The 27,075-nt window shown below is 41.5% G+C and overlaps 1 protein-coding gene across 6 annotated transcripts in view; it reads left to right on the top strand.

The window, feature by feature from the left end:
- The window catches only part of tbc1d1 (TBC1 (tre-2/USP6, BUB2, cdc16) domain family, member 1), a 39,570-nt gene that overhangs the window by 5,502 nt on the left and 6,993 nt on the right, over window positions 1–27,075 (top strand). For 4 of the 6 annotated variants that reach the window (XM_086033347.1, XM_086033352.1, XM_086033350.1 and 1 more), the window contains 17 exons: window positions 4,820–5,422; window positions 7,251–7,340; window positions 8,062–8,166; window positions 9,805–9,937; window positions 10,061–10,152; window positions 10,560–10,676; window positions 10,796–10,921; window positions 11,032–11,177; window positions 12,435–12,692; window positions 13,895–14,005; window positions 14,359–14,472; window positions 14,626–14,759; window positions 18,088–18,285; window positions 22,727–22,888; window positions 23,902–24,060; window positions 25,101–25,201; window positions 25,291–25,434. In XM_086033347.1, the coding sequence (XP_085889473.1) occupies window positions 4,820–5,422; window positions 7,251–7,340; window positions 8,062–8,166; window positions 9,805–9,937; window positions 10,061–10,152; window positions 10,560–10,676; window positions 10,796–10,921; window positions 11,032–11,177; window positions 12,435–12,692; window positions 13,895–14,005; window positions 14,359–14,472; window positions 14,626–14,759; window positions 18,088–18,285; window positions 22,727–22,888; window positions 23,902–24,060; window positions 25,101–25,201; window positions 25,291–25,434 (2,793 nt within the window). The remainder of the gene's footprint in view (window positions 1–4,819; window positions 5,423–7,250; window positions 7,341–8,061; window positions 8,167–9,804; window positions 9,938–10,060; window positions 10,153–10,559; window positions 10,677–10,795; window positions 10,922–11,031; window positions 11,178–12,434; window positions 12,693–13,894; window positions 14,006–14,358; window positions 14,473–14,625; window positions 14,760–18,087; window positions 18,286–22,726; window positions 22,889–23,901; window positions 24,061–25,100; window positions 25,202–25,290; window positions 25,435–27,075) is intronic. The other 2 variants (XM_086033348.1, XM_086033351.1) reach the window with 2 other exon arrangements.

Genomic DNA, 27,075 nt, shown 5'->3' on the forward strand with positions numbered 1-27,075 from the left:
AGTGAGGGACAGGAAAACCAAACCGCAAGGGAATGCAAGTTTACAAACTCACGCTTAAAATTATGTGCTTGTGCTGACTTCCAGAAAAGGTCAGCACAGTGTGGAGGTATGAAAACACAATATTGATACCTATAAACAAAGTCTAGTAAGGAAATGAATAGAAATGTCTTTCATGAATATCAGTCTGCGCAAGTGAAAATCCACTGCGCAAAATCCAAATGCAAGAATGAACCCATGAGTGTTTTCATGGGGGTATCACCTCCAGAGACATTGTGCAAAACTGCAAATGCAGCATTTTGGCTGTTTTTGTGCTCTTCATTAGTCACTCAAGCTTTCACTGAAGGACCCGTATCACCATCCAACTTAATCGCTTCTGGGATGCCAGTTGACCTCCGATTTGTTATGGCTATTACAAAAAAACAAAAAAAAGACGACATTTTGGTCCATTTTCAGCAGCTGTAACTTAGACATTTACATTGGCCAGCATCTGAAGGTGCATAGTGGCAGGACACGGCGGCGGTTTGCCCACCGAGCCACTGTTGATGTTGAACATTGGATATTTATAACTGTAATCTCGAAATATTCCAGTTTTTCCCAGCCGCACGGACTTCTTGTAATCCCTCCATCTCACGTCTTTCCTTCTTGTGATGCATTCTATGAACTGTAGTAAAAAGTAGAGCTAGCTAGAGTTAGCTAGCAGCGCCTTACTGTTTTTACATCCCCGCCTGATTATAAATGACTGTTGTTAATTGTCATCATCAATATTTGAATTCACTACTGGATGAAGGCACTGTGTCTTATGGTCTAATTTCTTCATTAAGACTTTGACTTCCAAGTAGCCAACAAATTGTACCACTATTGATGCATAAGAATGCCTTCTTTATCCGGGCCGTCCTTGTTTTTTATTTTTTTTTGTAAGCTAGGCTAGCTTCTCCGCGGCGTTGGCGTGTCTCCACTGGCAAACCATTGTGAGTATCGTTTCCCGATCTCTCGTTTCTCCCTTGCTGTCCTGTCTGCTTACAGTATGTGCCTCCTGAACTTTGAGCCTGCGCGGGGCTTTGCGCTGTGCTTCACAAAGCACATGACTGCAGGGAGGTACACAAGTGGGACACAATATGCAGACTTGTGAGGATTCGCCAAGCTAGACAGAATCCAAGCGGAAAAGTTCCAAAACTAGGTTTTATATATTGTAATATGCATCGGAGCAGCCACAAAGCTTCTCAAATTGGCGCTGAAATGCATTTGGGGACAGAATTATTTATTTATTTTATTTATTTTGCTGGGTCATCCATTTTGTAAAGCTGCTCAAATGCCACGACAAGGAGGGAATGTTGTGCTTACAAAAACTTCAGCGCCTTAGCGATCATCGCTCATAGCCTCACATTTGAATGATACCTGAAACCAAATAGGCAGTGTATCGTGACTTTTGGGACACCCCCGTCTATATATCAGTGTAATAGCAATACTACAGGATATATTTTTGGGTAGGTTAGGTCTCAGGAAGCAGATTTGCAACTTGGGTCTTGAGCCGAAAGAGTTCAGGGATGCCCGTCGTTCGGTATCCTCGCTCACCCGTTGACGAACACTGGAACTTTTGCCGTTTGTCGGCCCGGATTGCAGCTTCTCTTTCGCTGTGGTGGTACTTGTGTAACTTCCCTCTTTTTGAGGTCACACATTACAGTAGCTCTATTTAATGCTGGCTTGGTCAGAGACTGTTTGCTTTTTTAGTGCTGCTCCTCTGTGAGAGCCCATGACTGTGGACGGACACACTCGGACTGTGTCCAGTGGACTTCCTGCCACAGATCAGATCCCCCTTCATGGACATATTTGTTGAGCTTTTAGCCAAGATGGCCCTTTGGGATTCTTCTCTTCAATCTACTTTACTTATTCTCCTTTGTAAACTGGGTCTTTCAGATTTTTTTTGGGGCGCCTGTTGGCTAGTATGTCCACCTTCATGACCTTAAAGCGGAAGTCAACGCAAACATATTTTTTTCAAGAATATGTTCCCAGCAGGGCCACTCGTTGAAACACGACATTCTGATTAATTTTGCGTTTGTGGAATATAAATTAGGCAGCAAAATGCACTCGTTTTTAGCCATCTCTGGTGGCGGCCATTTTGTCTTCTGTCGAATGAAAATGACATCACAACTGCTCACAACGACCAACCACGGCAGACCTATTATGTGAATCCGAGTCGTGATTGGTCGTTGTGAGCAGTTGTGATGTCATTTTCAGTCGACAGAAGGCAAAATGGCCGCCCCCAGAGATGGCTAAAAACAAGTGGATCACACTTATTCCACAAACGCAATATTCATCAGAATGACTTTTTTCAACTAGTGGGCTTGCATAGAACATATTCTTGAGAAAAATATGTTTGCGTTGACTTCCGCTTTAAGTAGAGCTGAGCTATGGAATACTAGTATCTTTTTTTTTTTTCCTCCAGGTGAACACATTTTGTCAATGAAATACACTTTGTATCTTGTCCAAAGGCGGGAATACCATTTGTTTTGGTACCATATCATTCTGATGTGGTGATATGATTATGAGAAATTCGATTTTGTGTCAGTCAGATTAAAGTGTTTAAAGTGTGGTTTCAGTCCGTGTCATCTAATAATGATTTTTTTTTTTTTTCTCCAAAGGTAAACAATACTGATTGACTGCGTTTACATGCAGTCAATATTCAGGTTGAGGTCAAAATTCCGATTTCGCAGTCATTCGGAATAACCCGTACTTTTTACTTTATTCATAATAGGATGTTGTAACATGCCCGAATGTAAACCTCTAGGACATTACGGCAAAATATCAAAGTCTAGAATGTTGCAGCGGGACTCGTTATTGTTTTTGCCGTTTGTTTGCACAGGTGCAGTGATCCTCACGCTGGTCGGGAAATCAAGATTTTCAAGCCGAGATAGTGCAGGAAAAAAACTGATTACTGTCGGGCCTATCTGGCTTTCGACTCAAAACTCAACGTGTGGTTGGTGTAATGCCGAGTAGATGAGCTTTTTAATGATAAGAAATAGCTGATGGCTTCCTTTGTGTCAGTTCAAGTCGTCGAGCGTTTCAGCACATTGTGTAATAGATTTTTTTTTTTTTTTTTTTTGATAGGGCGCAATACCGCAAGCATCCAGACTTGACTTCTTACCTCTGTGTGTCTGCTGTATGTCCTCTAAGGCAGTGTTTCTGACATTATAGAAATAGATATCAGGAGAGGTCAATCAAGCAAGGGCTGCTGTTGTTGGGCAGATAAGTGATGCCGCTCTCATGCCAGGATGAATGAAAAACAAGTCGAATCGAGGCTTCGGGGTACGAAACATTTTGCTGTTGATATCTACCAAATGTGGTCGAGAATTTTAACTACAACCACATAAACGTCCTTGCCTCGACAAGACAGAGCAGGATCTGGCAAGAAAGAAGTCAGCGGTTGTAGTTGCTGCTCGAGTACCTCATGTGCATGACATCACTCATGTGACTCAACCAAATCAACTTCCTCCACTGTCTTCCTTGCTCGGGTGGCGCAACATCGCAAGGTCAATCTGCACGGGCATGTGTCGATCAAAGGTTTCCGTGTGACTTGTGTTGTTCGCATTAAGGCGGTTGTGACATACATGGGTCATTTAAACGTGTGTTTTAGACCAGACCAGGATATGACCTCGATGGCGACAAATGGTTTCTGTTATTTGTCAATATGAGCATTTTCGGTGCGCGGATCTGATGGCCGATTGATGACTTTTTATATTGAAAGACTTCAAGCAAGAAAAGTCATAGACGCACATTTTTGTCCGTGTGGTTTCCCCCAGTAGGCCCCAGGACAATAAACCTGAATCAATGTTTTCAAAATAATCCTAGAACAATGTTGCGGCCGAGTTGCCAAGCGCTACTTTTTTTTTTTTTTTAGTCTTAATAAATGCATTTTTACCTCAACATCAAAAATTGTCGCTAAAAATGAAGGTACCGTATTTTCCCCCCTATAGGTTTTTCATAGTTTGGCCGGGGGTGCGACTTATACTCTGGAGCGACTTATGTGTGGAATTATTAACCCATTATTACCTGTATATCATTTCACATGTTATTTTAACCCACATAAAATGCTAAAGTACCTCAATGCCAGTACTGAAACATGACCATGGCAAAAGCACACACACACACACACACACACACACACACACACACACACACACACACACACAAGTGACCAATGGAATCATTGGTAGGATAATCGATCCTAAAAAGCTTAGTCAGTGAAAGGCTTTAAAACTAAACTTAAGTGGTGGTGCTGCATGGCTCAGCTTCAGAAAGCAGCTGAGCCGTGATTGGTGGTTGAGCCCTGAGCAACTGAGATGTCATTTTCAGTCGACGGCAAGTGGCAAAATGGCCGCCCCCTGAGATGGTTAAAACGGGTCAGTTTTGCTGCTTAACTCATATTCCGCAAACACAATATTAATCAGAATGCTGTGTTTAGATTAGTGGAGGCGCATAGAACATATTATTGTAAGGAACATTTTTGGGTTGACTTCCCCTTTAACTGACATGACGTTAAACTACTATTTGTATATCTTAAATTGTTGTGTATGCAGTTGCTTATAAGATGCATGAGGTCATGTTTAGTATACTAACTCATTCACTGCCATGCATTTTCAGACCTTCTTTTACCGTAACGTTTGGAAAAAAAAATTGAAAGAAATATAAATGGGTTCGTGGGATTGATTGTCTGAACTGTGAAAAGACAAATAAACGCGTCAATGGCAGTGAATGAGTTAAAAGAATTTTTTTTTTTTTTTAAAAAAGCACACCATTCATAGTGCATGTTTGTGTGTTTCAGGTCCCTGAGATCATCAGTACACTCAGGCAAGCTGGCAAAAGCTCAGCACGCAATGACGACACCGTCGCCATTGCCAGCAAGACTTTGGCCGGCCCTGCAGACGCGGCGCCATCGGAAACGCACATCCCCTTTTCTTCTCTTCCCGCGGCAGGTTCGGCGGCGAACAACCCCGCCCTATCCCCGACGACCTTTGCCAAAAAGTTCGAGGTGCTCTTTTGCGGCCGCGTGACCGTGGCTCACAAGAAGGCCCCCCCTGCACTAATTGACGAATGCATCGAGAAGTTCGGCCAGCTCGCTCGGGGCCCAGGGACCGCGAAAAGGGGGGTAAACGGCGGGGGATTAGTCGGCGGCCTGAAGAGGGCATTGGCCTTCCAGTCTAACGGACTGGGGAGTCCTACATTAGGGAACGGTGCCACCGGGAGCCCCAACAATGGAAAACGCCCACTGCTGTTCAAACGGGACCCCAGCTTCCCATCTCTGCAGGCCCTGGATGAGAATGGACTGTCACCGGAGATCTCCCATGGCAACGCTACGGAGGCACTCGCTCACTCACCTGGGGTGCAGCCCACCAGCCTGCAGGAGAACAGGACCATGCTGTTTACGGTACGATGATGACGTGATTTGGGGAGTGTTCATGACGAGGCCTCTGGAGCCCACGCCATGAAATCTGGGTGGCCCCAACGCGTTTTTTTTTTTTTTGACAGTTTAGGGGTAACACGACTAATTTTTTTAGTACTTTGGATTCATAGTCGGGGCAGACATTTTTCCTTATTAATAATAAAATCAAACACTTAACAGCTGAATTTCAGATGACATTATTATCGGAATCTGATTGCTGCATTTTTTTAGTAGGTGCTACCTATGCTTTAACAATTGGATCATGTTTTGTCGCGGGCCACATTGTAATCATAGATTCCCTCGGAGGGCCATCAGTTTGAAACCATATGTAATCATCTCCTCGTTTTATGACATATACCGTACAAAAGAAATTGATGGATAACTACATTTGAAATGAGAAGTCAAGAATAATAGTTTGTTCAAGTTGCTGTAACAAGAAAATGCTCACAATATTTATTTTTTTCAAATGACAATTTAAAATTTTGCGACAGATTTCATCAGGCATTATGGAAGTTGACCTGCTTGAGTTGCTTTCGCGGGCCACATAAAATGATGTGGCGGGCCAGATGTGGCCCCCGGGCCTTGAGTTTGAAACATTCGAATCATAAATTGGGGTCAAGTACACCCACATATCGTCGCTGTCATGTGTAAAACATCTTTTTTTTTTCATTTTCTTTTTTTTTTACCTGAATCACGTTTCCGCCCCCACAAAAATCGCATGAAAGTGAACATTTAAAAAAAGTTTCCAAAATTGGAGATAAGTGCTTTTCACAGTTTTTTTAAAAATGGTCAAATGCCCCATGACACAAATTGCATCACAATATTTTAGCATGTGTGATTATTAGTTTCGTATATGGCGCAGTTTGGGGGTGCAAGAAAGGATAATGAGCGATAGTAGCGTGTGAAGCAAACAAAAGTGGGAAAGAACAAAAAAAAAAAAAACAGCCTTGACTCAGCTCCACTAACGCTGACGGCTGCTGAACCTGAGCCAGGGCACACTGTCCTCATTGACCTTTATCTGACCTTCAGTGCCAGCACAAGTTTTCCTGTTTATCTATCATACAGGAAATGGTCGCCACCGACAAGGGAATCCAGCAGAACTCTTTTCCGTGCTCCTCAGCAGACACCAACGTTGCATTCTTTTAGTCTCCCGCTCCCGGATGAAGACGGTGACCTCATTGCGGTGATATCATTACCTCACCGTTGTTCCCTTTCCTATGAAGACTCGATAAATCCACGGCTTGTGCTTTGGTTCAAGCTGGAGCAGAGCAGTGAAGGGGAACCCCGGACAAGAATAACCTCTGATTCTGACGTGAGATCGCTAGCTCATTGGAAACCACCAAATGCCCTCTTGAGGCTCAAAATGATAGTGACTCGTGTTCTAATTACGTTTTTGAATGGGGGACATTCCCTGGAGCGGAACTATCCGAGCAGAGAAGAAATGAAACTGTCCTTTTAACACGTTGGATTTTTTTTTTTAACAGAAATGTAAAAGATTATACCGTATTTATCATGTAGTCATTAATCAAACCTTAATGCACTGGCCTAGTTCACTCTTTTTAGCAAAATTCTCTTGTGTTATCAGTTTATTCCAAACTCTTCTTTACTGTGTGATTAACTACAAGTTTTTGAGAATATGGCACATGACCAAAAGCCCCTTGGTTTAATTCCCACCACGGAAATCAGGTAATGGGTGATGTCATTCATGATTAATGTGCGTATACAGTGTCTTTTGTTTATTTTTTATTTAATTAATTTATTTATTTTTTATGCAGAATGCACGGCAATAAAAAGTGTCGTCTTCCTCTTGTAGGTGGGCAGGTCACAGATCTTTTTGGTTAGTCCAGACACTAAGAAGGTTGCCATCGAAAAGAGTTTCCGCGAAATCTCATTCTGCTCACAAGTATGTACCTTTGCTTTTTCTACACCGGTGATTCTCAACCAGTGTGCCGTGGCACATTAGTGTGCCGTGAGCGATCAACAGGTGTGCCGCGGGAAATTATCCAATATCAACTATTTTGACAAAGAAAATATATTTCTATTAGGGTGGTGCAATGAATCGAAATTCAACCACAGCTACGATTACTGCACTCCACGATTACAAAATTGGCATAATCGTAAAAAAAAAACGATTATTAATATGCATTTCTACGCAAGGAAATCATATATACATTTGCACCCTTTCTTATTTTATAATTAATTCTATCAATTTTGTTTGGTACAAAAGGAACTTACATTTATTTGTCTTTATATTTTTTACGTTCAGACATTTTCTTGTTTTGTTTAAAAAAAAAAAAAAAAAAAAATCGTTTGGATAATCGTGATTTCAATTATTACCCAAATAATCGTGATTAATTTTTTTTCATAATTTGGCAGCCCTAATAAAGTGTTTTGTTCATTTATTTATGCCAACCGCGTGTAGTAACAGGCAAAACAATCAAATGTTATTCCACTAGACGACAGAAGGTGCATCGTATCCCTGCATAGCCACTTTTTGTGAGTCGTTTTGCAAAGTGGTGCGCCGTGAAAAATGTGCCTTGGCTCAGTAAAGGTTGAGAAACACTGTTCTACACAATGCGATACCTGTCTTGTGTCACTTTGAATTCCTGATGATCTCTTTCTAGGGTATTCGCCATGTGGACCACTTTGGCTTTATTTGCCGGGAGACGGTGGAAAGAGGAAGCTGCCACTTTGTTTGCTATGTCTTTCAGTGTACGGATGAATCTCTGGTGAGATCGTGTTTTTCAAGGCACTCGAATGTGCTAAATCTGTGTTTTCTCCTGAGTCAGCTGAATGGAATGTTGGGTAAATTAAAATCCCCTTGCTATTAGATTGACATTGGTCACATGAATGGAGACCAGGTTGAAAAAAAACATTGGCCAGAAAAACAACACTGAAAATAGAGTTGGAAAATCTTAACACCAGTCAAGAGTATTCCAGGAAGCCTTTTTCTGTGTCCTTAGGGGCAATTTCCATGCTGAGAATGTAAACTAGACACCATTAAAAGTCAACATTATTTGTGGATGTGTTCTGATACATTTTGTGGTGTGTGAGTAAATTTGGGAGCGAGCTCATCTGTAAGGTCTGGAGCTTTAGAACTGGAGGTTAAAAACAAAAATGCTGCTAGTTTGAGAGGGATTATAGTCTGCATCCACACTACTGTTGAGGTGCCTTTGAGGAAGACTAAATGAATGGTAAATATACATGATTGAACAAAGCAGTATCTTTCTGTCCTCAACTTTGTGTCACTTGTTACTGTGTTGGAATTTACACCCAAAAGCCACTAATCAGCATTATTTAATGTGTTTTTTACTTTACAAAGATCATGTTCAGTTTTGGTTGACGCCCTCAGAGGTACTCCTACATTTATGTACGGTATTTTCTGGACTATACGTCGCTCCGGAGTACAAGTCGCACCAGCCATAAAATGCATAATACAGAAGAAAAAAACACATACAAGTCGCACTGGAGTATAAGTCGTCCCCCTCACACACAGACCCCCCCCCCCCCTCGGAATCCAAGTTGCCTCTGTCGTGTAACGCAAATAAATGTGTCCATATAAAATCTAATTAATAAAATTGTGCGCTTAGTACACATCATTTCCTCCGAGCTACGATGGTAACGTTTAGCTAACATCCGCACATGTAGCATTACAAGAAAGTTACGGTAAGATAACTTTAAACTCACCAAAAACGGTCGTAGATCGATTAAGTAAGTCTTTTATTTATCGCCGACCATGTAGAATGTTTCCAAGTCTCCAAAAGTATTTTTGTATTCGGTCGTAATTATCTCTTTGTTCGTCTCCTCCGCTCCATGCGTGTGTGTGTGTGGCTGGCTGATGATGCAAGACCGTGAAGTGCCAGGCACGGCGCCTTTTAAAGGAACAGTACACTATTTTGTATAGATGGATTGATAGACAGTCAAATTGTCTTTTTATCATACTATTGTAATTACTTATTTAACACAATATTAGATTTGAACTTATTCATGCATTTTAATAGCTTTTATGATTTATCTTTATGTTCTTTATGCGGGTTCAAATAATATGTGAAATGATATACAGGTAATAATGTGTTAATAATTTCACACATAAGTCTAAGTATATAGTAAGTATACGTCGCACCCCCGGCCAAACTGAAAAAAAAAATGTGACTTATAGTCCGGAAAATACGGTATATATAATATTAAAATACCTCTCTGACAATGGAAATTATGATTTGAGCGTTATTTTGGCAAAAGGAACACTTTTAATACAGCTGAGTAGATTCATTTACCATCCCTGCACGTAAGTATGCCTTTTCGAAGGTGGCATACTGTGTCATCACAGCATTGCCCGTCTTGAAAAGAAGCTCGTTTTGCCCTTGTAGGTGGACGAGATCATGCTGACCTTGAAGCAGGCCTTCGCTGTAGCAGCTGTGCAGCAGAATGCAAAGAGCCAAAGCCAACAGTGTGACACTTGTCCCATGTTGCAGCTCCACAAGCTGTGTGAGAGAGTAGAAGGTAAGAAAAAAACAAGTTACCGTATATTTCACACTGTAAATATCACATTATACCTGATTTGTGGTTCAGTTTCCGATTAGGCGCAAACAACTGACGTCGTCTTTATTCTGGATCTGTCTTTAGGTCTAAATGCGTCTAAAACCAAACTAGAGCTTCAGAGACACCTTGCTAATCTGGACAACCAGGACCAAGCTGCAGTCTTTGAGAGTACTACGGTAATTTAGACCTGGCTGCAAAGTCAAAAGTCAAGTTGGTTTGAGATATGAATCATTTTAGTTGGTAGCATGGTCACAAAATGGATGAAACTCGGGCACCGCAGTACTTTGTGATAGATAGCCACCTGGAATTTCAGTGTATGAATAAACTTTGGCTGACATCTGGTGGTGGTTTTGCTGTACTGCAATACTGCGGTGCATATTTTGGGTAGTCCTGAATAGCATTCAATTGATCAAAGCAGCAATGTGACATATTTTCAACTATTCAAAATTGGCTTTGGCCATTGTAGGACGTGTTTTAATTTAGTAAAAAAAATTCAAGTTACTGCAATCGCCCAAGAAAAAAATATGGACAATAAGAAGGCTTGAACACGTGAATATTTATAACCTTGCCTTCTGTCTTGTAGAGGTCTCGTCCAAAGAGTGAACAGGAAGAAAATGAGCTCACAATGGCGTCTTTGAGGAATTTGTATGAGGAGAGACAGAGGATTCATCATCACACTCTACCAAAGGACACCAAACAGGTCATTTTTGTATTATTTATTTATTTTTTTTAATTATCATTCGATTGTGTCAAAGTTCTAGAAGTCATATTTGGTTAGTTGGTTGATTGAGTGACTCTGGCACGTACTGCTGCTTCTAGAATGAGGAGGAGGTGCCGGCCGCTCCAGTCGAGGTGCAACAACAAAGTAGCAGTCGTCAGCGTCTTGAGCAGTTTAAGAGTCGAGCGAAACGCTCTCTAACGGAATCCTTAGAGGGCATATGGAAGGTGGGAGGATACTCTTTTAACTAGACCAGGGTTGTTTTAAAGTAGCGTTGTGTCTTTACACGATACAGGGCGGCGTTCAAAGTGTGGCTCTGCTTATATGTTCTTGGCAGGGAAGCAGCAAGGCGGTTGCTCCGAGGGGCAACAATGAAAGGAGCCATAGTGCATCCTCCATTTCTACTGTCGATAGCCGGTCCCAGGCCCACTCAGATGACACCCGATCTAACGCCTCCCAATTGCACCCCACCGGCCCGCTCAGGTGAACGCATCCGAATAAAGTCCAGACGGAACATAAAACGTCGCGCGTCTCATGTTGCTTCGAGGGAAGAAGAGGGTAGGCTCCTCCTTCTCGTCCGTCTGTCGGGGGGGAAAAAAATAAAATAAAATAGCTTGAACATTGCTGGTGGAAATGGTGACCTGTGGATTTGTTGGTTAAGTGCTACCTTTGGGTGACAGCTCAGCAGCTGTAAACAAGTCGATCCTCTCATCAAATTGGCCAACTTGCTCTCGTTCCCGGCCGGCATTTGGAAGCCGGCTGTTTTTATAGCTCCCGGTCGCACAGACCGCAACGATGCTGTCCCGTAATATTGACGGTGCTGTCGATGACACTTTCAAAACCTGAATATTAGCAGTAATCTGGGTTTTTAAAGATCATGTCAACACTCGCAAAAACCACAATATGCTCATATTAAGGTTTTTAAAAGCCCCAAAATGCCGTCTTCCGTTTTTTTTTTTTTTTTTTAACTCATTCACTGCCATCGACGAATTGACTTGTCTTTTCACAGTCCTGCCAGTCAATCCCAGGAATTTATTTATATATATTTTTCAGATTTTTTTTTTTTTTTTTCAAACGTTCTGGTAAAAGAGGGTCTGAAAACGTCTGGAAGTGAATGTGTTAATATGCTAAATATGACCTCATACATCTCATAAGCAACTGCACGCACTTTTCAGGAATCTTGGTCGTCTTTTGAGTACGGGAAATACTTGTATGTAACTTGTATGTATGATAAACAAACATGGCGAAACTCCGACACAGCACAGAATCACACTTTGGGAGTGAAGAGGAACCTGACTACTTTATTAGTGCGGTGAAAGGACTTGAATATAATGTCTTATATGGAGAGTGGAAACGACGTCTATTTACGTTACGCCGATGTCCGTGCGCCGCCGTTTAGATCGGGATATTCCAACCGATCGCGATTGCCATGTTAACTGGAATAACTCTCAATAACATGCTCACGCATGTAAATGGGTTATTCCGAGTTTGTACACAAACCGGATTTTTGACTTGACCACACAGTTTTTTTTTTATTTTTGGTTATTGTTATTTATTTGTTTTTTTGTCATGAATATGAGGGGGGCCAATGCAGGTTCTGGCAGTGCCACCACCCAACAAGTGTTACTTTATGGCTTATGTATGAACCCCAAAAGAGTCATGTGATAACCAGAACCTTGTTGAATTCCACTGAGTGCTTTATTTAGCAAACAATGTTTTTTTTTTTTTTGACCTCCTCAGGTGCCACAACTCAACAGGAGACCTGAAGCAGCTTGATCCCTTTGCTTCCCCATCTTCCTCCTCCCCACCGGCAGACGGTCGGCCGCGGCGCTTCCGCGGACGGGCCAGCACCTTCAGCCACCCCCCTACCCCGTCCCCAGCGGACGATTCACCGGCACGCACTTTAACTCATACGCCACAGCAGGACCCTGCGGCTGGTTCAAAACCCAAGCTCTTACGACACTACTCTGTCAGCACTGACACGCCGCACCAGAGCAAGTAAGAAACACACAATGATCGTTTTCACCTCTTGGTGGCATGAGGAATTGGGGTCCCTAAATCAAGTACAAATGTGTCATCCGCAAGGATCCGACATTGAAAAGAGCTGTGCTAGCTTAGCTTTGCATCAACTGGGCATTTGCTGGATACGAAATAATTGTGTGCAGGCGTCACTCACTCACTCACTCACTCCTGTGAGGCGTGTGTTTAGTTGAAAGATCGTTAGTAGGGATAGACCGATTATCGGCCGATGCCGATATTGTGCGTTTTGACGAATATCGGCATCGGCCTTTTTAAAAAAATCTGATGGCCGATAATAAATCAATTTAAAACAGCGTTGAAATAAAAACAAAGAGATGTGAAAGTTGAATTTTCTGTCATTTGGACATTTTGGAGAATTTTGTTTACTGTCGAAAACTATATGGAGCTATTTTTTTTAAGTGTTTTCATTTCACTTTTTAAGACATGCTTACGACACTGGGTGCTCCCTGAACTTTTTGTTAGAATTTGATAAAGATGTTTATTGTCAAAATATTATAGTAACAATAGTACAAAAAAAACTACATTAAGCAAATCTGAAAAATTGTTCAATAAAAATATGCTATGTTTTCTTCTCTTATTTTATTTTAATTTTTTTTAGATTTTGATGCCAATTTTTTTAGTTTATTTTTTTCCCGAAAAAATAATATCGGCTCCAAATATCGGTTATCGCCTGCCTTGACTACTAATAATCGGTATCGGCGCTGAAAAAAAGCATATCGGTCTATCTCTAATCATTCGACACTTTCCGAAGTCTCGGGTATTGTAGCGCCACCGCTGCTTTTAGTGTCCCTCAGGTGACAATGCGGACACAAGGCTTTTCATATCCTCTTTCACATTGACACAAGGACATTGAAACGTGATGATGCGGGTTATTTTTCAGTGTTTGAAATGCGCAGTCTTCTGTTATTTTTTTCACAATTTATCAACATCTTTCTAGCAGGTAAAAAAGGCAAACCTAGGTCACCTCGAACCAATCATTCAAAATGCATTTACTAAACTTTTCTTCCCAATCCTTTTTTTTTTTCTTTTTTTTATTGAGCATCATTTATATGACACAAACAATGTCTTGTATCTCTGTAAACAAATACAAAGAGAGAGAAAAAAAACAATACATAGAATAATGCCCATATTTTACCCTCCACGTTTGCGCTGCTTCTCAGAAGTGCTCCGCCCGACACCGCCCTTCCTCCCGTTCCTTACTGCTCCTCGTCCTCCTCTCCTCTGCTCCCTCCTTCCTCCCCTTCAACCGGGGCAAGGCTCAGTAAAAGACGGTGAGAATCCTTGCGCTGGTTTTGCTGGCGCTGTTGCACACAGTGTGTCATTTCTCTGTTCGGATTTGTAAGCAACCTTTTCCATGGCTTCTTCATTACTTGTTTTCCGTATATTTATGTGAGGCCTGGTTCACACAGAGAATTGCATGAATAGATTTTTTTTTTTTTTTTTTTTTTTTTTTTTATATATATATATATTTTTTTTTAAATTTAATTTAATTTTATTTTATTTGGATATATGAGGTTTGTCGGCCGCCAGCGACTATGACATGCTTATTGCAACGTGTCTCTGTGTGAACGGGACCTGTGTCTCTCTTTCCATCCGCTTCCGCTCACACCGTCATCATCATCAGTCCTCTGGGCGGACTGCGTGCTCGACTCCACTCCTCGTCGTCTGTTCCAAATTTTTTGAAATTTCAATTCCTGGCCCCTGTGGAAGAAAATGACTTCCCTGAAACAAAGAGCAGGTACACATGGATATCAAATAATCATACCAATGTCTGTGTGAAGATCCATGCTCCGTAGGCCGCTCTATATTGTGTGCTGTGTGTGTGTGTGTGTTTTCGCAGCAGATCATTGTTTATTTATTTTTTATTTTCTTTTATTTTTTTTTTTTTAAGAGATGTGGCATCCCTCTATGCATTAAGTGCAGAATGTGAAGTTGGGGAAAGCCCAATGCGCAGTCACCGACACTCCTGGAGGCAGCAGATCTTCCTGCGCGTCGCAACGCCTCAAAAAAACACAGACGTCAACGGTAAGAATCCGGAGCGAATGAATGATGAATGAAGTGAAGTTCGGCCTTCAACTGCGACATTTGCAAGTTGATTCATCTTCCATCGGCGAGCATGTTTTAATGTAAAATAATGGAAGTATTGTGATAAAAGTGAAGAATTCTTTTTAGATTTAAAAAAAAACAAAAAAACGTTTTCTCATGAAACCAGGCCTTATAAGAATGCGTTAACGCCCGTAATTATTGTGGAAGAATGAACACGTAAAAAAAAAAAAAAAAAGTATATTGATTGATTAAAAAAAAACAACAATACTTTATTCAGTCCAAGAGAAACGTGGGCTTAATCATGATAAAAGACACAGTAGACGCGAATATCGCAATTACATTGTTTGAATCACTTGAAAGCACACTGCAAAACATAATCCTTCAAGCAATGCAGTAATAGAGTCCTTCCATGTCGTGTCACTCTTTCCTCTGAAATGATATTGACGTGCGGTAAGACGAGGGGAGAGGATGCAAGTCATTTGGTCTCCTACTTGTGAGATGTCTTGGTTTTATGAATGTCACAGACAGGATAGATCATCTGCATGATTATCATTAAATGCAGGGCATTATTATTTCCTGCTGTGGTGCAATTGGTTAATCAATAAAAACCGTGATGAATTCATCAAGAACCATTCCTCCAGGTTTTAAACTTTGCTGATACTTCAACCCTTCTAACCTCAACAAACCGTCACTCTTGTTCAGGAGTGCGAATCATGCTTGTGCCTGCCCGTCTTCAGATCCTGCGTGGTGATAATTTCGCTGCGTGTTCCTGCGCCTGTGTAGCTTTGTGACACTGAATCCTTGATGGATGAGCTTGTTTGGTATGTCGCACAGCCTCATTGGTTTGAAAACGTGAATCTTGTAGGAGATAAGTTCCACAGACATCAAACGCTCTCATTATCTGTCTCACAAAGAAAGTAAAAGTAGTCAATCGTATTGTTTGTCTATATAAGACGTGTAATTTTTTTTTTTTTAATAAAGAATGTAGGCTACACATTTTTGCCCGCAATAGCGCTATTGCGCGTCTTCTTTTTCTGGTAGGTCGACAGCCAAAACTGTCAGCAAGTTGGGAACCATAATCGTTTTGTCGATGCATCGTTCGACATATTAAAAAGATTCTGAATCGATTCGTAGGAATTAATAATCGATAGTTCAAGTTTAAATAAAAAAACTAAAAGCATGCGCAAGCCATTTCATGTGATTGTACGTCAAACGTCTGTGCTAGGCTAAGCTAATACGTGACAAGATGGCGGAACAAGCAAAACCTCATATGAGCGGCGCCAAGTCAGTGTGAAATATAAATCCTTGCTCTTCCTTGAGTTTTTTTGTTTTTGTTTTAAAAAAGGTACCAATGTTTTACATGGACTATAAAACGTAAGCCGATCTAGTGATGCATCACAATCGGAATGGAATCGTGAATCGAATCGCGAGCCTCGGAATCGAATCGCGAGGTACCCATAGATTCCCACCCCTACTACGCAGTAAAAAATACATGACATTGCCTCAACACATTTAAAAAGAAATAGTTGTCATTTGATTGGTCCTGAAAACTACACCTGTTGAATTTCAAAACATGTCAGAGTTGTTTTTTTTTTTTTTTTTGTTTGTTTTTTAATCTATGGTGGTAGTGACTTGCATTAACTTGCTCCGTGATTGAAGGTGGCGAAACCTTCAATGTGATGGACTTTGTATCAACTGCTAGGACTGGGCGTGTATTTATTTATGTGTGCGGATACATACAGTACATGAGCTCATGGGTGTGTCACTGTACAGTATTTGTGTTAGGGAGGGCGTCGGAGTCTCAAGGTCGTGTTGACGGTCCACATAGACAGCGCCAAAGAAAAGCGCCAGCCTTGTTGACCCACTTTGCATGGTGTGCGTAAAGGAAAGATAAAAGGTCTAAGCTGGGAGTGTGTATTCAGGGTTTTACCCCCTTTTTTTTTTTTTTTTTTTTTTTTGCTATTAGTTTTAGGATCAACGCAGCAATTCATAATTCCAGATTCGAAAGCGTGTTGACGTCACTCTGGTTTATGGAGACAATAGCGCTTGTTGGCATTGCATGGCAACCCCAGATCACCAACTTCAGGGGTTTTCTAATTCACTTCCATCACCCACGGATAGTTCAACATTTTTTTTTCTCACTGTTCCGTGCAGGTTCATACCTGTAACAATTAATCGAAAATCGATTTTAATCCGATTAATCGAAATCGATCAATCGAAATCGATTAATCGGTTTGTGCTGTCTTGAAACTTTTTTTTTTTTTTTTTTTTTTCCATTCCAGATGCATCGCACATTTCGAATGTGTAGATCAAATGCGCTTGCGCCAAACATTGCGTATTGCGTTTGCGGATGGCTGCAGAACCACACTTAGCGCAAAGAGACAAGCGTGGTAGTGATTTTTGACAAATCGAATCGAAAATCGGCAACTGAAAATCGAATCGGATCGGGGCCTTAGTGAATCGTTACATCCCCATTCACCACTAGTTGGCACACGTACATTCATAGCTGCTTCTTTTCCTTCGGACTATTTCTGATGCTATTTGATTGTACCTCACGCTTTTTTATGCAAATGGTAATAATCGATTGGTCAATGTATGTGAAGGGAGTCGTTTTGAGTGTCACACATCGCTGAAGACTGCTTGAAGTGGTGTAGCGGTCTTTGACAAATGCATGTCTCGAAGACGTGCGTGCGTGTGTGTTAAGAGCCTTCTGTTTGCTTAGTTTGTTTCAAGTACGTCTTTGAAAGCCTCCCTGACACAGGCAGAAGGTAGACGTCAACGTCACCCTGCGGCACAAAGAACAGCATTGTTATGGTGTATTGTTGATGTTGAGTATGCAGGTGACGTGCCATGCGTCTTGTTGTCACTGGATGTCCTTCTTCCAGACAACACAGAGTATTTTGAGGTTTGGGATCCACCCTGTACTTTAGGGTGGAGTCTCACAACATTTTTTTTTTTTTTTATTCTTAGTGTTGGGTCCATTTGTGTCAAAATATACATCTATGTTTAGCTTTATTTTTTTTTTATTTTGCTTGAGTGTCCCGACGGGTTGAGAGAAGAGGGCTGCCAGACTCGTACTGTATGTTAGATTTGAACTGTCATAAAGTTTTTTTTTTTGTTTTTTTTTTTGTGAATACTACACATTCTCCTTCACCCCACATAGAGTGTATTCCATGTGGAAAATGTATTTGCAATGAACACTTTTTGACTCCCTTTTTTTCCCTGGCCATTGCCTCAGCAAACATCCTACATTTGTTGAAATGTTTTCTGATCTAGTCCCATGCCATAAAATGCTGTGTCTTTCCAGAGCGCGGGGACGGTCTAGATGGGGGTCGGCCGTGCGTGGGCCAAGTTGCCGGCGCAGGAAGCGCGGACCTGCCCATGAGGGCGCCGCCCGAAGAGCGAAGCAGACGGAGCAAAGAGGAGCTGAGGGAACTGTGGAGGACAGCCATACTGCAGCAAATCCTCCTGCAAAGGATGGAACGAGAGAACCAGAAACTGCAGGGTGAGTTGAGCGGATGAAGGGTGGAAGGGGCTGCGTTTGCTTGCACCCTTGTGACCACAGACTCGAGTTCACGCAGACAAAACGCTTTCCCAACAAGTGCCGCATCCGCGCACACAAGTTTAACCCTAGAAAATGAACGGTGAGATTAGTAGCGCCATCACTAACGTCGGGCACATTTAACCCGATATAATATTCCAGATAAAAGACAGTTTTCATCAATTGATGGAAAAGTACAATACTGTATACCAAATTGGAAGTTGTCCCCTTTAATTTCACAATAGAAGACATCACATAAAAAATATTGTTTGGGTGGAAATCACCCGACGTTAGTTTTCTAGGGTTGAAAAACGTTATGTTGTGATAATAATAGCGCTGTCAAATTGTAACTAATTAATCACAAAATTTGCCACAATTAATCGCGATTAATCGCATTTTTCAGCTACAATTTTTTACGAAGCATGGAACCGGTATTTACTTGAGTGAAATGTTGGAATTCATGTGGAAAAATAAAAGTATATTTAGATTCAAAGACTGTTCTAATAGCTTTCTATGATCCTTGAATACAATTCTTTTCCTGTAAAATACAACAGTTCAACGACCAAAAATATATACGACTAATATGGTATTTGAATTTGCCTTTGCAAAGTGTGCAAAATATTTTGGATTACTCCAATGAGTCGTAGAGCAACTTTTTCAAGTAAAACTACGTAAAAGTCCGTCTTTAAGTCCCGCAACAGGAAATAAATAAAAATGAGTTAACTGAGTTCATTTTTATTTTGGTGCATTATAAAATTTAAATTAAGCTCCCATAGTCAATGCTTTAACTTTGACAGCCCAAGTTAATAATAATAATGCAATGTAAGTCTAATCCTACGTGTGATAGTCTGCATTTGAGATATGCTTGCACATGCATGATTGGTGGTGAAGTGCACACCTGTTTTTTTTTTTTTTTTTCTTTCTTTCCTTAACCATTGAAACTCGCCACAGATGAACACATTCTAGCCTTATAGATGCATTTGCGTTTTTTTTTGGGTTTTTTTCCCGCAACTCGTTCGGTGCTTGGTACATCCCAGGGTGTGCTCAATGCCCCACCCGTTTCTTGACCTAGTTGGCTTGGATCAACACACAGCTATGTGCCACACCCCTGACTGCCTTATTGCCTACTCAACAACGTGCTGGTTGTATGCGGGCCAAGAGTGATGTAAGAAAATCAAACCTAATCTTTGACCTCTGCCTTGTTTAGCATTTTCCGATCTCTGTCACGCGCACGCCAAACATAACGTGTTTCGTTTTCTTCCCTCTGCCAGGTTGGGAAAATGTCCCGGTGGCAGTTGTGTGCCCGCATGGAACGTCTAACCGTTTTTGCCACCGCATATTAATCGGTGGAATAATATTTAGTTCCAAGGACAGACACTGAGCGTCAGAGCCACTCGAGTACAGTCGGGAATCTAAAGTTGAAAAGCGTTTCGGGAAGCTGGTTGGCTTTTGATTCGTTGGCATTTCACCTCAAAGGAAGTAATAGGGAAAAATGATAATCAGAGGTGTAACAAATACCGATTCGAGTCGGAAAATCGGTTTTGTCGTATATTGGTTTGACGTTGCTGGTGATTTGGAGAGCTTTTACATGTTGTGTATTAATAAACCGTACCCTCTTGAATCGAATCGTGCCCCCACTGAATCGAATCGTTACATTTCGAAATCGTTCCACCCTTGAATCGTATATCGAGAATCATCAAATCGTCTTTTGCGAAGAGATCCCCAGGAATAGTGCATCCAACTGTCACAACTGAAATCTGCCTCCCATCGTAAAACCACGAGTAAAGCGTGACACAATTTTATACGGGGCATTTTTTTTTTTTATAACATACCTAGTTGTCACGCAGGTGTAAATTGTTAACCGCATTAAAATAAGCAAAACACAGAACTGAGGTTCGATTATGTTCCAAATTCATTCCGCACTTATTCAAATGCTACCAATTGGGAAATGGAGGCAATTAAAAAAAGTGTGGGAGGGTTATTATTATTTTGAGCTGCGGACACATGAATTGAAGCAAAAAAATTGCCCGATGTGAAAGAAGTTGTGAGTCAGGAATTTGGTGGAAAAGCAGTGACTTACTGTACACTGTCTGTGCGTGTGTGCGTGCGTGCATGTGTCCTGGACGTAGTGTCAACAGTGCGGTTTCGCGTGTTATCAAGGGAGGAGTTTTCCAGAGAAAGACAGCTCCGCTATAAGCGCCGATAGGGTAGTGCCGGGCTTGACCGTAAGCTGGGCCACAGCCGGTGAGCGTTTCCTCATGGACGTGACTCCAGTCCGCCGATAAGACCAAAAGTTTTTCATTCTCACCATGTGTATGTCCAAACACGCGTCTTTCGATTGCCTGGAGCACAGGTGTCAAACACAAGGCCCGGGGACCAGATCCGGCCCCGCGACATCCTGTTATGTGGCCTGCGAAGGCAAATCATGTGTCCACTTCATGAATTCTTTCTCATTGACTTCAAATTTAACAACACTGTTATACGAGTTATTGAAAGATTTTATTTATTTATTTTTTTAAACCAATCCCCCCCGCCCAAAAACTGTTGAACAAACAATTTACCGGCTTCTGATTTCAAAACCAGTTATCGACCAATTTGCTGTGCGTATGTGATAATAAAAGATGATCATACATTTATATGGATTCGGCGCTCTGACGGCAACCGTAACTACGATGTGGCCCGCGACAAAAATGAGTTTGAGGCCCCTGGCCTAGAGCAGTGTTAACTAGGGATGGACCGATTATCGATTGGGCCGATTATCGGCACCGATATTTGGCTTTTTGACGAATATCGGCATTGGCCCTTTTTTAAAAGTCTGCTGGCCGATAATAAATCAATTTAAAACTGTGGAAATCAAAACAAATATATGTGAAAGTTTAACATTTCTGTCATTTTGAAATTTTCATGTATTGTAGAAAACTACATGGAGCTATTGTTTAAGTTTTCCTTTATCCTTTTTAAGACATGCTAACAGTCCTGGGCGCTCCCTGAACTTTTTGTTAGAATTTTATAGCAGAGATTTATACTGTCGAAAATTTCGTGTAATAATGATTTAAAAAGAAAAATCACCATTATGCAAACTTGAAACATTGTTCAATAAACATGCTTAACGACGTTACAACAAAGTTAAGAGTCCATTTTTCTTCAGATTTTGATGCCGATATTTTCCTTTTCGGTGAAAATGAATATCGGCTCCAAATATCGGTTATCGCCCTCCTTGACTACTAACAATCGGTATCGGTATCGGCCCTGAAAAAAGCATATCGGTCTATCTCTAGTGTTAACCAATCTTTATTCATCCAAAGCAACATCTTTGACACACCAACAAATAAGTCACACGTGTTACACTGCATACTGAAATACTGACGATATTCGGTGGCGGTGGATATTTTTCTTCCGTCATCCGGAAAAATTGCCACAAAATATGTAATGATTATAATTCGACAACGTCTCACTTCAACATTGCCGATCACAATTAAGCTTGTTACGGCTGGCGCGTTATCACAATGACATCACATCACTTATTTTTTTTTTTTTGGGCCAATTCTGGTTTGTAATCACTTTGCTTGCTTAATAACACCTAATAATCCCCGCTTTTTCCCTGGGGGGGGGGGTGGTTACGAACGCCGTTTGGATCGGGCTGCGGCCTCTTTCACGCCTCTTCTGTCCTGCAGTGATGATGTCATGGCGCTCTTAGCGCATCCGCCAAGTTGCAGCTGGTCGCGTAGTGAGGACCGCGGGACGGAGAAAAGGAGAGTGGGGAAGCAGTTGACGGACAAGACAAAATAGCGTTTGGGCGAGTCGCGTTCCAACGCGACCACGACCAGAGAAGAATGGGGCTGCGTGCGTTCAGAGATCGGGGAGGCAGCGAGAGGAAGGGTGTTGTCGAAAACAGGAACAGATTAGGCCCTGTGGGTGTGCCCTCACCTTCTTTGATCAGGGCTGTTAACGGAAACTTACAAGTTGTCCATGTATCTTTTGGTTGCTTTCTTTCTTTTTTTTTTTTTTTTTTACTTGCGTGAATGTTCAGTCAGTAGCTGCAAAGGTAACTTGCCCGGGAAACTCAACCGTCTTAATTAACTCATTCGCTGCCATTGATGAATTTGTCTTTTCACAGTCCAGCTATTCAATCCCAGGAATGTATTTCTATTTTTTTTTTTTTTTTCCACATTTTTTTCCAAGGTTAGGGTAAAAGAGAGTCTGAAAATGCCTGGCAGTGAATGAGTTAATGTACTAAACATGACCTCATGGTTAATCAAATCCTGTGTTCCTTTTCAAAATAACTTTACTGTGAATAAAATGTCATTGGCCGGAACGTAACCACTCCATCAATCGGTTGGTTGCTGCCGAGTCACATGACTGACGTGCGTTTTTTTTGTTTTGTTTTTTGCGTTGATGTTTGCAGCTTCAGAGAGTGACTTGCAGAACAAGCGTCTCAAGCTGGACTACGAGGAAATCACCCCTTGTCTCAAGGAGGTCACGTTGGTCTGGGAGAAGATGCTGGGGACTCCTGGAAGGGCAAAGGTCAAATTTGACCATGAAACCATACATTTGTCAGTCGCACAAGGTGTGTTTGCCTTTGTATATCAGTGCCGGCCTTGCCACTATGTGCAAATATTGACTAAAGCTTCGTGTATAATGCTCCTGTCGGGAACTGTGCACTGCTGCCTCTTTCCTTATCAGCTTTGGCCCTTTCCCCCAGCGCTGCAAAGGAATCTGAGTTGATCCCAATTCTTTTTTCCACTTTGAATTACTTGTTTTGTTTTGTTTTTTTCCCCCCTCTTTTCTTTGTCTAGCAGCCATGTTTTGTGCCAAGAAAAGGGAGTCTTTTGTCTGCTACTACTTGAATTAAAACCTAACTGGATCCCGTTTGTTCCGCACAATTCAACAAATTGTAATTTTTCATTGTATAGGTTTGAGGCAAAATCATGGCCGACGTGGTATTTTTTTTTTTGCTGCTGCTATTATTTGAGCAATTGGTTTGCAAAGTAATGTAAGAGAATGAATCGAAAGTAAAAGTCTGGATATTCTTATGTCTGAAGATGGAATGTTTATGAAGGACATTCTCACGGGGGAAACACAACATAAACTGGTTTGAACGGGAAAATCTTTTTTTTTTATTGAAAATGCGAGCGCATCAAATTGAATCGTTCCGCTTTGAAATATATTCAGATACGTATCGCATCGTCTTTTATATGGAAATTGAACATTAACACTATTGACGGTTTATTCACATGTAAATGAAGTGACGGCAAAAAAGTCATTGCGTCATACCGTCTCAAACTGAGCTGTGCCATATCGGCTTGAATCGTAATCCCACCGACTCAAATCGTTCCACTTTGAAACTGAACCGTTCTTGAATGGCACATCACTAGTAATGAACTTTCAATATATATATATATATATATATATATATATATATATATATTTTTTTTTTTTTTATCTCAAAACTCCAACTCAAGCAAACAAACTGACATCAGACATCGGGTATTTTTTTATTTTTTTTAGGAAGCTTTTTACACGAGCTGCACCAAGCAGTTTTCAATCCACCCTGTCCAACTCTTGTTCTACTGCCCACAGGGGTGCCGAGGCAGCATCGGGGAGAGATTTGGAAGTTCCTCTCTGAACAGTACCTGCTCAAGCAGACGGTCCCCTCTCGGCCACCGACCAATGGCAGGCCATACAAAGAGCTCCTCAAACAGCTGACCTCGCAACAGCACGCCATCCTCATCGATCTAGGTAACACAGTACGGCACAATGCGCATGGAACCTCGCTTTGCGCTGTTTGTCGCTTCAAGGTAGTCTGACAAAAAAACGGATCAGACGGAAAGCAAAGCAATATTTCCCGTGAGAAATAATTGGCCAATAAATCTGTTCCAGACACCCCAAAAATATTAAGAAAAATACATTTTATAGTCAATAAGTATAGTGTTACGTACGGAACAGTGTATATAATGTGTATATATATGTGTATATATATGTACATATATATGTACATATATACATGTATATGTGGTATATATGTATGTATATATATGTGTGTATGTATATATGTATATGTACATATATGTGTGTATGTGTATATATGTACATATATATGTTTATATACATATACGTATATATATATGTATGCTGTATATTGTGTGTGTATATATGTGTGTGATTGTGTGTGTATATGTATGTATATATATACACATATACACATATATATATATACACATATATACACATATATACACATGCATATGTGCAGTTTACGACTGATAAGTGCAACACATGCCCCTGAGATGCACAATACACACACACACATAGACTTTTCCCTCAGGCAGGGGAGGGAGTTGAGGCATAATCACAACCACCCACAAAAAAAAAAGAAGACAAAAAAAGGCCCGCAGCACATTCCACGCATACACGCGCTCACACGGTTGCCATTGTCTCTGTCGAAGTTTTGCCGTCCGTCACTGTAAGCGGAGAAGTCCTCCGCCGCAAACGGCACACACCTGCCAATTATCAACACATCCACCTCGGGATGACTTTGAGCGGTCCTCGCCACTCATTATGTTGTCGTTTTTGCCGAAAGGAGACATGTCATGTCAACTGTTTCACGTCAAGCCTTTCCAAGGAGGGTATGCGCAAAGCCACGCTCCAAAAGGCTTTTTTGCTCTCTAATTCGGGGTCAGGGTGAAACCGTGTTTGGATTTCGCCCATGGAGCCCCCGTAACAAAAGGTCACGACGTCTTGCAGCAAAAGCGTCGCCTGACTTTTGTCTCCTCCGTCAGGTCGCACTTTTCCCACTCATCCCTACTTCCAAGCCCAGCTGGGGGCGGGGCAACTGTCTCTGTATAATATCCTCAAGGCCTACTCGCTGCTGGACCCCGAGGTATCGATTTGGATCCCCCGCACGTTCCCTTGAACTCGTCCCCGAAAGTCCGCGTGAAATGTCACGTTTTGTGTCATTGGTTGCTCTAGGTGGGATACTGCCAGGGCTTGTCCTTCATCGCCGGAGTTTTGCTGTTACACATGGGGGAAGAAGACGCCTTCAACATGCTCAAATTTCTCATGTATGACGTCGGCCTCCGCAAACAGTACAGGCCCGATATGATCATCCTGCAGGTACGTGGCCCCGGCCATCCCGCCTTTATTTTTCGACAATTAAGGGATTGCGTTTGTCATGATTAAATTGTGCAAAATATATGACTGCGGGTCACGGTTCACAAGTATTTACCAACACTCCTCAAGCGGTCTCGGTGGTGAAATTGCGCGGGGGGGGGAGTGTTTTGATCCCATTCAGTCGCGAAAGATTACCGGGATTATGTTAGTCAATTATGAACAATTTTGCTTCAACGAAGCCACGCAGCAACTTGTTGCTTGGAAATGAACATGTCTGCTTGGCTTTGCTCACACCAGAGCGACTTTAGTAACACGCAGTGTTAATGTTCTTCGAGTTGTTATTAATTAGAGGCAGTTCGAAGAATGCGGTTGCCTTATTTAACAACATCAGGAAAAAAAGAAATATTTGAAACTATCACCTACTTTGAATAATGCGGTATTGTTTTTTTTTGTTTTTTTTACGCACCTGAAAAATACTCCCGGTATGGAAACGAGGGGTGCAACGGTATACGTGGGTGTATTAATACGTTTTGGTATGGTCCACTTGCGTACCGTTTCTGATCAGTCTTTATGATTGGCGCGAGCTTACGCACGAACGCTATGGACTGTTGCTGTTGGCAGCACAAAAGAGGAGCCGGTACGCCAGAAGCCGCGATAAATCACAAATGCGTGGATAAATGGCATTATTATGGCACACGCAAACAAGCCAGCTCGAAGGTCCCCGAAGGTCACTGCGGTCTCCTGTTTGGGAACATTCTGGCTCTCCTGTTAAAAATCGCCGATGGGGAAAGGTATGTGGATAAGTCCCAAAGTTGCGTGCCGACATTGCTACATGAGATCGGCGGCTATGTTGCAGGTAGCGCGTCGAAAATAACGCACTTAAAACGGCTCGGTTCTCCGACGCTCCTCTCGCTGGCCGTACGGTGCGTTCGCGAACCTCGGAAACATGACAACTCTGCAAAACGCAAATCCGACCACAACACAGGTAACCCAATTCGTTACAATATGCTGTTGAACATTCAAAGATTTCAATGCCTAAAATCGGCGCCGATATTTGGCTTTTTGACGAATATCGGCATCGGCCCTTTTCTTAAAACTCTGCTGGCCGATAATCAATTTAAAACTGTGGAAATGAAAGCAAAGATATGTGAAAGTTTAACATTTCTGTCATTTTGAAATTTTCATTGACTGTAGAAAACTACATGGAGCCATTGTTTAAATTTTCATTTATCCTTCTCAAGACATGCTGACAACCCCTCCTTGAACTTTTTGTTAGAATTTTATATCAGAGATGTTCTGTATATTGTCTAAAAATTCTTGAAATAATCATTTTAACTGAAAATGAATATCGGCTCCAACTATTGGTTATCGGCCTCCTGGACTACTAATAATCGGTATCGGCCCTGAAAAACGCATTTCGGTCTATCTACTAAAGACTTTTTTAAATTACTGGGGTTTTTTTTCATTATAAAAAGAGTTTTAAAATAGTTAGCTATAATTGTAACTGTTATGTATTTTTTTCATCACAAAAAGTGTATATATGTACTGTAATGACAACTTGTCTTCAACTTGAATATTTAAGGTGTGTCATAGGCTTTTGCTGCTGAGTGTTTAAAAAATTCAGTGTCTTAATAATTTACAAAA

The sequence above is a fragment of the Filicampus tigris genome, chromosome 6 (genome assembly GCF_054856515.1).
Source record: "Filicampus tigris isolate MCC_2025a chromosome 6, RoL_Ftig_1.0, whole genome shotgun sequence".
In the NCBI taxonomy this organism is placed as follows: Eukaryota; Metazoa; Chordata; class Actinopteri; order Syngnathiformes; family Syngnathidae; genus Filicampus; species Filicampus tigris.